Source organism: Bombus affinis, chromosome 3 (assembly GCF_024516045.1).
Source record: "Bombus affinis isolate iyBomAffi1 chromosome 3, iyBomAffi1.2, whole genome shotgun sequence".
Taxonomy (NCBI): Eukaryota; Metazoa; Arthropoda; class Insecta; order Hymenoptera; family Apidae; genus Bombus; species Bombus affinis.
The window spans coordinates 16925842-16942017 of NC_066346.1; the positions used below are offsets into that span (position 1 = coordinate 16925842).

General features: G+C 51.9%; 2 protein-coding genes across 4 annotated transcripts in view; one reads left to right on the forward strand and one right to left on the reverse strand.

The window, feature by feature from the left end:
• LOC126914430 (uncharacterized) overlaps positions 1-16176 on the forward strand; it is a 74258-nt gene that overhangs the window by 1155 nt on the left and 56927 nt on the right. The gene's annotated exons all lie outside the window — the stretch shown is intronic.
• The window catches only part of LOC126914382 (hemicentin-1), a 35384-nt gene continuing 19309 nt past the window's right edge, over positions 102-16176 (reverse strand). The window contains exons 1-7 of one of the 3 annotated variants that reach the window (XM_050718261.1): positions 11208-14505; positions 7655-9116; positions 5676-6916; positions 5413-5581; positions 5146-5324; positions 4375-4650; positions 102-3568 (exon numbers count right to left, since the gene is read on the reverse strand). In XM_050718261.1, the coding sequence (XP_050574218.1) occupies positions 3408-3568; positions 4375-4650; positions 5146-5324; positions 5413-5581; positions 5676-6916; positions 7655-9116; positions 11208-11433 (3714 nt within the window). In that variant the 5' untranslated portion in view covers positions 11434-14505 and the 3' untranslated portion in view covers positions 102-3407. Of the gene's footprint in view, positions 3569-4374; positions 4651-5145; positions 5325-5412; positions 5582-5675; positions 6917-7654; positions 9117-10764; positions 11167-11207; positions 14506-16176 lie in introns of those variants that run through there. The other 2 variants (XM_050718263.1, XM_050718262.1) reach the window with 2 other exon arrangements.

The following is a 16176-nucleotide window of genomic DNA, read 5'->3' on the forward strand; positions in this document are numbered from 1 at the left end:
GTACATACAGAGCGTCTGTTCTCTATTAGCCTAATTATTCGCCTCGGGACATGTTTGATAATTCGATCGGAACTCGTGGATATTTAAGAGATATCAGAAGGTTTGTCGTTTTATCGTTTATTTTATATCGCAACATAAAATTTGTACAAATAATAATTCGTAATAATATCGTAACTATAATGGACGATAATTGATATATATGCATATGTGTCGATCAATATATATCAATTTCAAATTTGCACGCGACACGCGTGCGTCCGTGGTGCGCGCGCATCGCAACGCTTACAGCGCCTTGTCAATGCGCGTAACCACGCGATCGCACGCGTAACAATCACTTGAACCGACATATGGTACGGTAGAGACCTATTTGACAATGCGAAAACCTCGCGACAGGCGCGTGTCTTATCGCGATACGCTTTCTGTTTCGGAAGCGATAGAATATTTGGTCGGTCGGTCAATCGATCGGTTTGTCGTTGAGAAGCGGAAGAACGGTGATTTCCCATCGCTTGCGGAGACGGTCGAAGATTCGAGGAACGGCGGAAAATTTACATTCAGCTGTATTTTTTCCCCCGTTCGCGAATTGTTGCGTTTAAAAAGGTAAATGAAACTCCAAGATACATAATCTCGGAAACGAAACAGCCTATATGCATATACATATATGCAATATCGGAACAAGAAGTGAAAAGAAATTCTATTAGCGGCAAATAAAGGAGACACCGTCCCGCGGTCGATAAAAATGCTCGCCCGTTCTCCCGAACGTTAAAAAAGAAATCATGTTCGTATCTCGGCGAAGAAATGAGATCACAAGTCGAAAGGAACGAACGCGTACGATCCGGCTGGTCCTGTTTATATCTCTCTTTTTCCTTTGCTCGCTCTTTTCCACTCTTTCCTTATCTCTATATCTCTGCGGTCTCCCTAATAGCGCGCGTATATTTGACACGAGTACTAGAACACGAATTGAAACACGATTTTTCGGCGAACGTCGACGGCGTTCGCAAGAGCGGTACAAAAATAAGGACTTCAACGAAGGTCGCTACGTACGCGAGATTTCTAAACACGCCGCGTTAATACTACAAAACTAAAGGGACGCACGGTAGATGCACGAGCCAAGAAATATCCTTTCAACGTTAAAAGCGTAGCTATCGTTAGTTCGGGCTGAAACCGCGTACTCCCTCCGCGGTGTTCTAACGCGAGACACGAGAACGTAACGGGCCATCCGAGCATTCCACTTTCTCTTCGGTTGGTTAATCGTCCTTCTCCCCTCGTTCTCGTTCGTATTGAATACACGGAACGAAAGGAGAACGAGGCGCTCTCGGATTTCTTTGGAATCCCTCGGGCCCTGTCCGCGGCCGTGTCCCACTTCGTTAAGTACTGATACGTTTACCGTTATTTACAACAGACGAACGCTCGAAAATTCCAGCCAGGCGAAAACGATCGTGCGTGCGTTTTTTTTTTTCTTTTTCATCGAAAACGCGACGATTCTCGACTTGAAAAAAATGCGCGTATCACCTACGCGTCGCTGTCGAACGTCAGACTTATTGCTTAAGTTAATAAGCGCGTCACGGCGCAGTCGAGTTATGGTACATTTACAGAAAAAATCGTCCCCGATCGCGGGAACCGCGGGGATCATCGCTCGAGTCGGCGGCATCGTCCACGATATAAAAGTACAAAATGCGTAAACGCGTCGCAACTCGAAAGTGTCGAGTTCTATTAAGAACAGCGAGACACGTTCAAGCCTCGACGCTCCACGAGATTTTTTCTTCGCCTTTGCTTCTCGAAATGGTTTATGGCCTCTTATGGCATCGCGTCAGCCTTCGTGCGAGATTCTTTCCTCTCTCAAGACTCGATCGTCCATGTTCGTCGCGGTTTGTACTTACATGCTACTTAAATATAATACACATCGAACGATATATCGGTCGGCGAGAAACGAGTTTGACCTCCTTCTTCCATCTAAATTATCAGTTGCTCTCTAGCTTTCACAATTGTTCCGACAAAATGATCACTCGTAACGTTTGGATCCCGTCGTTGTCCGCGAATTCGTCGCTTCTCTCCGAGGATTCCCCATCTTTCATTAGGTTCCTCGTCGACCCGTGCTCGCAGCCCTCCGCTTCCGCTCTTACCTCTTCCGGCGCGCGATTGTTGGACCCCTCGACATCTTCCTGTTTCTCATTCGTATCCGTTTCCCGCATTGCGGAGACCGCCACCGTCGCCGTCGACGTGGTCACGGTGGTCGTGGTGACTCTAGTCGTCGGCAAACTCGACGTTCCCTCGAAACCGGAGAACGCTGTCGCCGTGCGAACGGTGAAAGGAAAATTGCAGCAGGTCTCGGAATATCTGCCAATACTGTCCGCTGTGTTGTCGTGATCGTTCCTGACTAGAGCAAACTTCGACAAACGTCCCGGAGTTCGCCCTCTAGCTTCGCAATTTTCTTGCAATTGGAACGACGAAGCGTAGCCGGATGCGTCCAGATTCGCAGACTCGATTCCATCGAGATTACGGTCGAAAGTCTGTAACGTGGTTCCCGCGTCCGTGTGGTCGATTCTGTGACGAGCTTCGAGAGAGTCGAAGGAGACTGACTTCGTTGGCCTGGCCAGATCAACGACGGACAACGTTTCGCAGGAATCTAATCGAGATCCGTCTATTCTTTCGTGTCCGATCATCGACGCCATACCGATCGGAGGAACGTTGGTCGTGGACGCGACGGGGAACGCGTTAGAGCCGCCAGACGCCACGTTTGCCCGGCTAATTTGTCCCGGGATCTCTGGTACTGGATCCAGTTGTCCGATACACTCGAATCTTCGAGGCGACAGCATCCCGGAAACGAAGCTGTTCATTCCGCAAAGGAATCTTGGCGATCTCAAGCCGGTTCTTAAGGTGGACGCCTCCGGTTCGGTGATACCCAACAGTCCAGACTTGTCGATACGTCGAACCGACGGTGAAGCTCCATCTGGATCGTCGTACGACCTTCCTCGGTGTTGACCGCGGCGCACGGAGTACGGATCGCCGGCGAACGGAAGCGAATTGGCCGCGTACGTTTCTCGATAAGAAAATCGTACAGGGGGTGGGTAGCTGGGAGTTGCGGTGGGTTTTTCGGCGATGGTTATCGTCATCACGGTCGTAGCAGCTGGCATCGAGGTGCACGCCACGACGTTGGACGACGAAAAAGTAGTGGTCGATGGAGCCGTGACGATGGCGTTCCACGAAGACATCGTCAGCGGCTGTAACGGGGGCGGCGGAGGAGGCGGCGGTGGTGGCGATTCCACGGGGTTCTCGATCACTATCTCCATCCTATGGCGGAGAGGATCGCGCGTATGGTCCACCGGGTGATACGTGGCTCCGGTGGGAGTGGCCTCCTGCTATAGCCATGTGGTGCGGGTGCTTCCGGCTCGTGAGCCGGTAGGCAGATCTCAAACGATTATCTCGCGAATAATCCGGCGTCCTCGGCTGTTCGGGGTCGAGTAGCCCGACTCGAGACTCTCGTCGTACGATAGGCTGACCTGCTGAGGTGGCTTCGCGTCCTCGTCGTAGTTCTCCTGATAAGGTAGACCGGACACGTCGTACGGTGAATCTGTCGGACAAACAATCGGCAAACGGCCGTTGAGAGTAGGAAAACAAAAGAACGCAGCGGTGGCGGCGATGTACGTGCACGGAGAACGAGAGAGGAATGCGAAGAGTGGATGCGGTGGATAGCAATGGCTAGGAGCCTCGTATCGAACGTGCTACGACGATAAAAGCTCTTGGCAAATTGCAAAGGTCTCGAATTCGCAATCGCCAAGTTGGAACAGTTGTATTACTTAAGGGTAATTCGAAAACATCTTCATTGAAAAAATTGTGATTCCGCTGGTGTTAGAATTCGCGGCACGCGTCTTCGAAACTTCGCGCCCGTTTTACCGTTTAAAACCGCTCACCTATATTCGGTACGTGGCGCTGTATAAACACGTCGTATAAGACAATTCCGTAACGAAAGAGAAATAAAATCGGCGATCGGTAACAGGCGGGAATTCTAATATCTGAAAACTGGTGAGAATGGCGAACCGCTTCGGCAACTCCGCCAAGTTTGTACGATCGACTATTAAGCCTGTCACGACTGTCGAAAACACCTTGAAACATTTTTCGATTCGAATAACGCTCGGAGGGCGATTCGAACTTTCCGTATAACTAAATTGTTCGAGAACTTGCGACAGATAGAATTGAATGCTCATCGCTGGACGTGGTGGGTCGATCGTGGAGCGTCGGCTAAGGCTGGATAAAAGGGGATGAAACGGGCTGTGAGGTGGGGAAAGGGTCGAGGAAACGGCGATAGGGGAGGTGAAACGGGGTAGAAGGGTCGCGGCGGAAACGGGAGAGAGAGTTCCACCGAAGAATACTACTCACCGACGTGTTTTTGAGACTTTACGACGGTGGCGAATGGTTCCGAGCAAAACTGCTGTCGACTTAGATTATGGCTCTCCCGGTAATCCTCCCTCTGTGGGAGGTAATGAGGATGGGTCGGGTAATCCGACTCGGTGGTTGCGTAGCCCGCCAGGTCGTACGGCTGGCCAACGCCGTTCGCGGCCGCCGACTTCATCTGCCAGATGGAGTCTTGCGAGTTCACCGAGCCCCCGTTATTCGAGTTCGAGTAGCTGTTGTCCATGTAGCCCATGTTGACGCCTGCCGTCAACGCGAATGCATTAATTACCATTTATTAGGCGAACTAAGAGTAAAAAGTTCTTGTTTACCATGTCCGAGGCATATAATCGTTGGCTCGGTGTTGAAGTAACGGTTATTTTCGAAGCGACGAGGAACGCCGAGACGTTAATGGCCGAGACGTTCCTACGTCTCGAATACGACGAGCGTGGGAAGAAGAAACGGAGAATTTCGAAGAAAAGAAGCGGACGTTACTTTTGCACTGTGACAATTTTTAGTCGCGTGACTTATTTACTCCGTACAGGGCGAGTAAGTATCGTGCAAGAAAGAAAAGCTAAATTGCAATTGCACGTCGCTACGCGAGTAATCGTTGGAGTTTTGGAAGAAGTACGGTCATAGGAAGGTAGACCTCGTTAAACCGCTCTACTTTATACCGTATCTTTTCCATTCGCGTCCGAACCGAGATACGTCCCCTCCACCCCGACAAACTTCTTCCAGTTTTTTAAAATTGCTACTTACCATTGATGTTGTGGTTCGGTTGATGGTAACCGTAACCAGGTTGCGAGTACGCCGGCGTCTTGGAGTCCTCCATGGCTAGCGCGTGATCCAAACTGTGTTCGAGGGCTTTGTTCTCCGCGTAGTAGGGCGGCGGCGCCTGGCTCTGCTGTCCGTTTCCGGCGACGAGGCTCGGCCGAACCCTGTACGAGCAAACAACATCGAAATCCCATTCGAGCACCGTGTAGCTGCAACTCTCCTCGAACCGTCCAAACAGATTCAAATACTTACGCGTTCGAGTCCATCTCGTAGTCTTTCGCCTTGGTGACGTGTTTTCGTCGACACCGACAAAAGAGCAATAACAGCGCGGCGAACAACAAAAACACGGCACCGCTGACTACAAGGGCGATCAACGTCGGTGTTGCAAGAGCCCCGGCTTGTGCGATATACGAAGGACCAACTGTGACAAACGAAAAACCGTTCAGTACCGTATGGTCCTTGGATCATGACGCAATACGATTACGATCGGCAAAAGAGGAAACGCGGTTACTCACTTTCAGCCTCCGCGTATTCGCCACATTTTTGCCGATCCGCCTTCAGACACAGTCTAACTCTGAGTCTTGGTTCGGTATCGAGAGATTCTAGGTCATCCAGGACACCCTCCCTTTGAGTAGGAGCGCTTCCAAGTACCTCGAGAGGCCACTCGTCGAGAATCCTCCACTGCGACTCATCCGTGGAGGAAGACGGCCCATCGAACTTCTCAATCGACGACACCAGCGATAGGCAAGTGGCGCCGACACTGATGGCTAGCATCCCGCTCTCTGGGTCGTAGCTAACTCTCAACGGCGACGGAATTTTGGCGACCGCGGTCGTTGCTGTTACCTCGTCGGAATAGTCCGAGTGGTTCTTCGTGTTGTACACTTTAACCTTGAACGTGTACGTCTGATGTTGCTCTAGGCTGGTCACATTACACGGATTAGATCGACGACAGTCCAGTTCGAGCCACTGACCAGCCGGTGGTCTAGGCACGGCGCAATCCGGCGCTACGATTTCGTCACCACCGGGTACTCTTCTGTAAGAGACGAAGTATTTAGTGATGGGCAATCCGCCGTCGAAACCGAGCTCCCAGAGCAAAGCTACGTGAGTAGGGCCGACGTCCATCGCCGTGATGTTGATGGGTCTCTCCGGTGCGCCTTTCGGTTGCAGTCGAATGGTCGAAGTGATGCTACCTTGAGCGTTTGCCGCTCTGCAACTGTAATCTCCGTAATCCAACTCTCGGATGTTGGTTATCCTCAGCACGGATGTGTACACGTCGTAGTTGTCGCTGCTCGTGGAAATCTCGTAATGACCGTCGCTCGATGACCCTTGCAAGCTGGCCGCGTTGGTGCCAAAACTCCATTGGAACTCGGGTTTCGGCCAAGCTTGGACTTTGCACGCCACCTCGGCCGTCTCCCTCAAATTATACGCGACTTTGCCGTGTTGATGCAGAGCGATAGGCTCGTGTTCCACCTTCAACATCATCGTCGACTCGACCTTCTTGACCTCGTTCACGAACACGCAGGTGTATTTGCCCCGATCGCTGGCCACGATCTCGTCCGTTTGCGGTCGGGCATGGCCCAGGAAGCTCAGCGTTGAATTCACGGTGATCACGTTCCCGTGACCCTCCGAGGCTGTTGTAGTCACCTTGTAGAGCCTCTCATCCGCGGTGAGCTCTTGATCGTCCTTCAACCATCGAACACTTGGCCGGGGTTTGCCCTGCGCCACGCAGGACACTTGAAACGACGATTCGCCGACCCTGTGAACGACATTTTCCTGTTTGCGCTTTTCGTTAAAAACCGTTTCCGAGTAATGTTAATCGAACGAGAGAATTTCACGAGCGAACGTCCGAAGCGATACGACAGAAAAATTTGTTCGATGTCTTTCTATACTTTGAGAATAAGTACGCATCCACGTTGTTACGCCAAAGTAACGTAGGTACTTGGATGCGATCGTAGCACACATTTAATCGTCCTCTTTGTCGTTAAAAATACAGGGAAATGTTCGAGAGAAGGGTTGAACGATCTCGCGTGATGGCCGAGGGAAGATAATTCCTGTGTATTTTTAGCAGCAAAGAAGGTAATTAAGTATTCTGTTTCTGATCGTCCACTCTTTATTATTCGTTGTATACCGTATAATTGCGATTCCGTCACGAGATGGAAGATGAATCTTTTGCCAAGGGAAAAGGGATTTGGCCGATTTCGCGTTTCTTCCCCCAATCTACGAAATTCTCTTGCCCGCGCCCGCGTAACGGTCTCTGGATTATTTGTGAATTAACATAGCCGCCAGTATTCTAAGGTGTTCCTAACTTCTCCGCGACTTTTAAACCGTAAACTCTTAATCCCAGCTTAAAGTAGACCGACCCAATTTCCAGCCAGCATACAACGTGGCGAATGGCCCCCGATAGCATCTGAACTTTTCCGTCTTCTTGATAACCTCGAATACAAAACGCTCTAGAAACGAGAACGAGAAAATTCCAGGGAAACTGGATACTCACTTCCTGGTAACGTGTGGTTGCAACTTGGTCAGTATCTTGGGCGGTTGGTGTACGGTCAGGTTAACGGACGCGGCCTCTCCGTTGCCGATCTCGTTGGTGGCATGGCACTTGTACGTGCCCTCGCTGCCCAAGTGAACCGAGTCGATCTCGTATCTCGGGCCGGTGTTCTCCGAGGGCATCGATATCGTTCCAGACTCACCCTCCTTCCACCATTTGTACCTGGGTTCTGGATAGCCAGCTGGACTGGCCATACAAGTGAGAATAACTCTGGACCCCTCGACGGCAACCGGAGAGTCCGGAGTGACCCTGGCTGGACCCGGTTTGTGCCTGACTCGGACGGTTAACCGAGCGGTGGCCGAATAGTTTCGCCTCTCGCCGCCAGAAGGATAGATCGTGTTCACCGCCCGACAAGTATAATTTCCGGCGTGATCGGCCGTGACGCGGCTCAGCCGAAGAATCGAGCCGAGTTGTCGAAAATCCGGTCGGCTGTCACGCAACCACTCGATCACCGTCGGCGGAGGATTTGCAGTCACGTTACAGTGCACGGTCACCGTGTCCTCGACCTCGGCGATCCTCAGAGGATCGCCCTCTATCGAGACGGTCGGTGGATAAAGAACGTCCAACAAGAGGGAACTCTCGCCCCTCTTGCCAAGTCCGTTGTCCGCCTGGCAGGTGTATTTGCCGGCATCTTGGACAGTGACTCTTCGTATGGTGTGCTGAAAGCTGGTGGCCACGAAACTTCCGTCCCGCCACCATCGTACCATACCAACGGTCGGTTTCGAGTCGACACGACACTCGAGGTTTGCGGTTCCATTTACCTCGACTTTCAGAGGATTTTCCGGACCCACGGTAACCCGCGGAAAGTAGTTGACATCGAGGGTTACCGTGGCATTCAACGTTTCACCGTCGCGCATAGCCCGGTTCCTGATCACGCAACGAAAAGTCGCTCTGTCGTCCTCTTTTTTCGGCTCCACCGACAACGTTCTGCCGGAGTGAAGAACGGCGGTCTCGTTGCCGCGGTACCATCTGACTTCCGGCTCGGGGCTGCCGCCGTTCGTGTTGCACTGCAACTCGAGCTTTTGGCCCTCGGTGGCGGACGCCGAGGTCGGCGAGATCGTCGGTGGCCCAGGCGCTCTAAGTACAGTCAGAGTGATGAACTTGCGGTGCAGGTCGTGCCCGGTGCCGCTCGCCTTCACACGGCACTCGTACTTGCCGTTGTCCCTTTCGTACGATACGTTTCGTATCTGAAGATCGTATCGACCTTCCTCCAGGTTCATGAACACCTTGTACTGAGGCGATAACGCGAGATTGTCTATCGCTGCGTTATCGTGATTGTCATTGGTGTGCGTCAACCAGAAACAAGTTACGTTTTCCCTCGGCGGGGAGAAGCGACACTGCAGCTGTACGGTGGACCCCTCGTGCGTGTCCATCTGCGTTTCCTCGACGCGACCCTGTGCCGCTGCTGAAACACATCGAAACCAACCATCTCGTTAGAACTCGCGCTCCTATACGCCGTTGTATATTCTTCGTCGATAGACGCTCGTTTTCTTTTCATCGCGGCGTGTGCATTTTCTCGCGACCGTTTCCCATCGTCTAATTCCGTCTCGCGCTCCAACGGTCTAATATTCTATGCGCCAGAGCTTGCACGATTTATACTGCTCGTCGTCGCCGAGCCAACCTATACGCGGGAATCGTTTTGCAATTTTAACCGTCGCCGATATATAACGTCCACGTATATGCAAAACGATAGGCGTCGCGACGGCCAAACGATCCGTCGCTGTCTCGTCATTGGGTCGCGTAACGGTAAAGTCACCGGTTTGACTTCTCGCTGATATCGCGAAACCTCTCTTTCTTCTTCCTCTTATTCTCCTCGTTCGCGACTGTAACCCCACCACTACTGGACGTTCGTTTCTTCGTTCGTTCGTTCGTTCGTTCGTTCCAAAGGATCGTTCCCCCTTTCCTTCTAACCACCTTAGTCTACGTTATGTCAGCGTGCGTCTCTTTTCAACCTTCCTCTCTCACCTTTACCTGTTCCGTCCGGCTGCCACTCGCTGCTCAACCCATCTTTTCTCTACCTATGCACCAGTCTATATTTACGTCTGCTTGTCTCTCTATAAATCCATCCGCGCCGTTCTATCCCTCTTCGTTGCCTCTATCCCCTATCTTAGCTATTCATCGACCCATCGCAGTTTACGTTTTCCCTTCGAACTCTCCCCGCGTTTCTCGCCGTGGCTTGTTTACTTTTCGATAGCACCGTTTTCTTGCTCACGTGCCATCAGACTGACGCGACGTTCGATTTCTTCTATCTTCTCTACCGACTCTACGTATACGTATTTCCCTATCTTTACTAGCACGCGTGGAATGTGAACGAGTGTATATATACGGTGCATCGTCGAAAAATCGATCGAAAGAGCGTTGTTGAACGAATCGTAACGAGCTGCCATCGGTGTGTCGTCGGTTACCTAACGTATATTATATTCGACGAAGAAGCAGCTGCAAGGCGAGCCGTAGCGTTAACCCGTCGCTCGTATACACGGAGACACCTGTGGCAGTTCGGCTACGTCACGAAGCCTAATACCGTCGTCGCGGCGTCGTTCGGTATTTCTCCAACGGGAAGCTGCCTAAGCGAGCCGCGTTCTGCATACCTAACGAATTTACCATGACTACGCTATCGACACAGCTTCGTCGAATTTGTGTCTTTACAGCGTGAAATACGAAGAAACGTGGCTCGTAATGCCACGTTCACAACGTGCAACGAAAAAACGTCGAACTCGTCAACGAACAGCGAACGAAAAAGTACATCAAAGGATCTGTTTACATTCCGTTCGTGAACTGTAACGGTGAACACGGTGCTACTTCTATTCGCAATGAGCACGTACATAGCGGAATTATTTGCCAACAATTCTGGTTAATGTGGATGCGGCATTACAGTCGGCTCTACAGAGTACGATCTATACAACGATGCCATGTTAGCCAATTAGAATTTTTCTTCGCTAACTGGTGCTCGCTTACAAAATTAATTCTTGGAACTTGTTTTTTGCAACTTCTAGTATCGCGTATGTAAATGCGCAAACGCGGTTGGCTCAATACTTGGGATTTTCGAAAAATACCTCCACACAAGATCGTAACTTGTAGTCAGCTAGAAGAATATTTCCGTACTTCGATCTATACGTGAACGTTCGAACGTTTGTCGATAGGATTGAAATCGCGCGCAGAGTTTTCATTGGTCGAGCAGGCGAAAGGAGGCCTTCTCGGCCTCGAGCGCGGCCCAGAACGGGTTTGTTAAAAGGACGCGCAACAAAACTCGCTACAAACTGCGACATACCGACACGGCACGTCGCGAGAGTCGCGACGCCATGCAAGGGCTCTCTTTCCAATCGTTTTCTTCGCCGGCTGTAAAACCGTTTCGTCATTCACGATGACACGATTCTCGCTAGGAAAAAGTCTACCGTCTTTTTCCTTTTTTTCATCAAGAGAGAACTAGGGTCGACGAGTCTCGACGCAGGCTACGAACGAGAAACGAGTTTTTTTCGTTTCCGGGGAATGTACTTACCGGGATGCAGGAGCAGCAAGGTAACGACAATAATTGCCATGATGCTCGGCAGTCGAATCCTATCCATTCTATCGTCAAAATGAATTCCACGAACGGTTCGAGCGGAACGGAACAACGAGAGACGCAAATTGCGCGGTTCCATTCGCACTGGAGGACAGAGTTCCGCGTTGCAACGACTTTCACCGAGAAACGACGGCGGTGCACGAGTTTTGCCAGCACGCGGCATCGATGATCGTATCGATCTTCTCGATCACGCTCGTCGAACCACCAAACAAACCACTGCACGCATAACTCGATATTCGTTCTATTCTATCACTCGTTGTTTCACTCTCGCACCTTCTCTTCGCACTGTATCTCTCTCCCTTCGTCGAAATCGGTAAAACGGAGACAACAGCAAGCTTCATCGGTCGCGATTCTTCCCGAATTCCTATGCGATCGACGTTTTCGAACGAATCACGACTACCTGGATGGTAGACCCACGCGAATTGTTTCACGATCCACTGGCTCAAAAAAGTATCCTCCCATCGTCTCGGATGCCCGACGCTTGGGTGCTCGATGGTTTCTCACTCGAGGCGATTTCTCAACAGCGGCACGTTCGTTGCAGCAGGTTCGCCGAGAACGACGAGGCTCGCACGGTGATTTCCATCGCGAGCATCCGTCCGTCCGCGGGACGGACAAAAAAGGAAGGTTTGCGCGCGATTTCAAAACGCCACGTTGCAACCGTCCGGCCTAAGGCACTCCTTTGTTCCGCTGGTGAGACTCGCAGGTATTATACGCGTTCTCGCGTACCACCTTCGGTACGCGGATCTTCGTTCAACCGCACCAACCTGCGATACTCGATCGCCACCTACGTGCTTTGTCCTTCTGTTCGTGAAACTTTACTTTCCCCTGTCGTTTTCGCGAGACGGTCAGTCGATGCAAAAATAGCAAGGGACGAGCGAGGAAGCGAGGGCAACGGGACGAAAATAAATCGAAAAATGTGTCAAGATGGAGAAAGTGTAGGGCGAAACGAATGTAAAACTTGCAACATGCGAATAAAAACACTGTTCTGTCCTCGGATATCGTACCAGTCCGTTTTCAGTAAGAACACTACAAGGGTAACGTATCCGTAGGAGCGTTAAAAAATTCCAACACCGACTAACATTCACGCAAACACACTCGACGAGGGTCGCGCGAGGACTGAGCTTGGGGTCGCGTAGCATCGCCGCTACCCCCCACCGGTCGGCTTCTCCCCGATCGCCGCGTCCCCCACTACGGTTTGGTGCGCGCGTAGCGCAGCGCGCAACGTACAACCGGTCGTCGTTCATTCGTATGGATATATATGTATAGGACGATGGTGTCGGAGGTGGTGATGGTAGTGGCGATGCTAGTGGTGATGATGATGCTGGCGATGGTAGCCAAGGTGGCAGCGGCTGGACGGAAGACGAACGGCGAACGAACGTGTTCGACGAGGATAGAGAAAAAAGGATCGGAGGGAAACGCGTAGGGCATGATGAAGACGAGGCAGAATAAGGTAAAGCCATTGAGGAGAAGAGAGAAGACGATGGTTAGAAAAGGTTGGAGGCGCGAGAACAGCTTGCCCCCACCGACCTATGCGGCAGGTGGTTCTTACCGCCGTGGGCTAGGCCCAAGGGGCTGCCAAACCTTCGCACGGCCGTCTGTCGTTGAGCTTTTTCATCGGCGAGCCTGCTACCGACCCCCGCGCAATTTTTTTCTCTCTCGAAATAACCGCTAGGAACGACGAACGACGACCGAGGAATTTAACGAGGATGAACGTCCTGTTTAAGGATCAACTTCGCGGCTACTACTCCTCAACTGGAATCGCGAGGAATCTTAGCAAGAGGGTACGTTGGTCGCGAAAAGAGAAGGGTCGCGACCGGTGGTTTTTCGACGGTCGAAGGACACCTCGGTGCAGCAGGTGTCCGTTTCTCGACGATCGCTCCTCTCCACCCGATTTACCATGCTACCTGCCTCTTACTTTCGGCCAGCTGCTCCTTCCATCTTGCGGAATTCTCTATTTTCCTAGGGATAAATATTCCCATCGTTCTGATAGTCGAAGGATGCGTTGGACGAAAGGTGCGCGGACATATGGCCCGCGTGAAAATCCACGTTTCCCACACCCGCGCTCGTTCACGTTCACAAACCGTAAGAGGAGCGCTGAACGCGATCGAAGGGAAGATGCGAAGGATGAGAAGGAGTACGAAATGAAATCGAAGACGGGTCTCGAGGACGAGAGAGGCCGCAAAGAAGCGGGTCTCGATTCGGATGAAAGGCGGAGGACTCAACCAAGGGGAAACGATCGGTTTTCGGTTCGGTTTGAAAAATCGGGCGAGCGGTGAATGGTAAACGGTCGGGTCGAAGTTTGCACGCGAGACGCGTCAAAAATGCGCTTAATTAAACAGTAACGATTGCCGTTCGCGAGCCGTTAACGAACCTTCCATCCTGCGACTCGACGAGGAACGGTCAGCGGAATAAGCCCGGCGGAATCGTCGAAATAATTGCGGCCGCGATAATTGCGCCTCGATTCGAACGATTCCGGGTGGCTCGCGTCAGCCCCGCGGCTTCTCCAACTTTTCACCCATTGATTAAAAGCGCGCGATTAAACCCTGTGTCATTCTCAACACGTTGTAAACGTCTCGAGTGCCGTCGTCTGCGCCATTGGATTCGATCGATGGCGTTGCTTCTTTCCATTCGCGCTCGTAAAACCGACGCTCGATCGTACTAAATCTAGTAGATCGAAACGACCGAATCGTGAGTCTTCGTGTGCGCGAGATCTGTCCGGCCTGGAGTTTCAAGCAAGGTTAACGGAGAGCCCAGAGAGAGAGAGAGAGAGAGAGAAAAATAGAGAAAGAGAGAGAGAGAGAGAGAGAGGAAAAGGCAAGTAACAACGACGAAGTATGGTGGCAAAGAGGGCAGCCGAGCCTCGCACAGCATCTCGTGGCCGCCACGTCCAGTCACGCGAACCATTAAAGATTCAAAGCCCGGAGGCCGAGCAGATGGTCCCCGAACCGAGAAACGAGAATCGTGAAGAGATCTCTCTGCCAAGAAGCAACAGCCCGGACTCGGACTCGGACCCGAAAGCGGCAGCCCAGGAATTACTAGGAAGCGGCAACACCGCCGGGCCGCGGTTACGTCCTACGGTCGTGCCGGTGACCGAGAGCTCCGACCCCTTCTCCATCTCTCGTGCCCTCCGCGCCAAACGCTTCCCTCGAACACTGCCAGCTTCTTTTCTACGCTTACGTTCGACGACGAGAACCTCTCTCCCCCCCCCTCTCGTTCACCCTCTGTTAAGCCCTCTGCTGCGTCTTCTTTTTCTTCCTCCACCTCCTCCCTCTTCTTTCCTTTTTTGCCTTTCAGAACCATTCTCCCTCTCTGCCGCGTCTTACCTGACGCTCTCCCGGCACTGCGCTCGCCCGCCACCTCTACCTTCCACCAACCTTCCAAACCGTCCGACAACGTCGCCTCCGTGATCTCGCAACACCGTCGGGGCCTCTACCTTTGCCAGAGTTGGCAACGTCGCCTACATCAGGCCCCGATACCGTGCCTCAGGCTCAGCAATGCCTCTCCGCTCTCTGCTCGACTTTCTTACCGTTACCATTCTAGCACGTGCATTATCGGCGCCAGCCTTTGTTCCACGATCAAACTCGATCGACTCGACTAGCTACGACAAGCACGTCGTCCGAATTCACGATGACGCGCGGGTCATTTCGTTCGACAGACGAGCGACGACACGGCATATTATATGTATACGTCGAATTGGTTCCAGAGGTCTCCTTGACGTCTCGATAAGGAGTATCTCGCGACGTGTTGATCGATGACGCTCGAACGTAATTGTAGAAACGGACTGTTCTTGTTTATCCGTTCCATAAATCGTGGCTCTCGACAAACTCTCGCGGGACGTTCCCGTTCCCGGAACTCCTTCCTCCTTCGAACAGCTTAGCCCTTTACATCGCTCTACCGCTACTCTATTATTCTTCGCTTCAAACGATGCTTCGAGTGCCTATTGAACTCTTTCAAGGTCTAATTGAAGCCTAGATTACAGGCTCTATTAGTCGCACGGTTCAAAAGAGTAACCAAGGCAAAGTCGAAAACCTGTCGCAAATCTCATAGAGGATAAGCCTCCATTAGCAGGGACTCGATATTTCCTAAGCCGGTACCATTCCTTTGTCTCGTCTCTGCAATAGGATAGAGCTCGGTCCAGGCGCTAAACTGGCCAGCTTGGTCGTATCTGACTTCTCCCTCGGTTCGCGCATTGCAACGGCGTGGAAGCTACTTACGTGCAGCTCCGAAGGTAAGTATCTTTGGAGAAATACCGTGAGGTATATAGAACGCGTCCACCCACGCCCGTGAATACGACTGTCGCGTAGTCGCTTTCCCTGAACACTACCGTCCCCGCCTTTCGCCGACCTTGGAATTCCTGATTCTCGAGCGGCGTTCGTCCATCGCCGACACGGGTAGCCGCTTTCTGCTCGAACAAATACGAGGTTGCAGCGTCGCCGGAGTTTACACGATGCAATGAACACGCGAGGTTGTGCGTACAAGACGCGTATACCGCTAGGCTGATACCGATATCGGGTGGACCCGTTTCACGGCCGTGAATGTATGTACGCGGACATATGTAAGTACTGTGGAAGGAACGGTCGGTGTCCCGGTTCGGGCGTTAGCGTGGAAAAAGAAAAACGACGACGTGGTCGAAGGCACTGGAAGAGGTCATGCAAGACGGGTGGCGCGAGAGAGGAGAGGCTGAGTAAAACCGCATGGCCCCGAGAATGGCAGCGTGTAACAAGAGGCTCTTTCATTTCGTGGCCGCAGATATGGCGGCCGGATCGGCGACAAAAACTTCTTTTTCTCTCGTCGAGTTGGGAGAGGTTGAGAGAGCGCTTATCGCACGTACAACGTCAAGAGCATTCCTGGATACTGTCTTGGCGAACGAGCGCCACATACTGTGTACTGTTCGACGTTGCGTTAA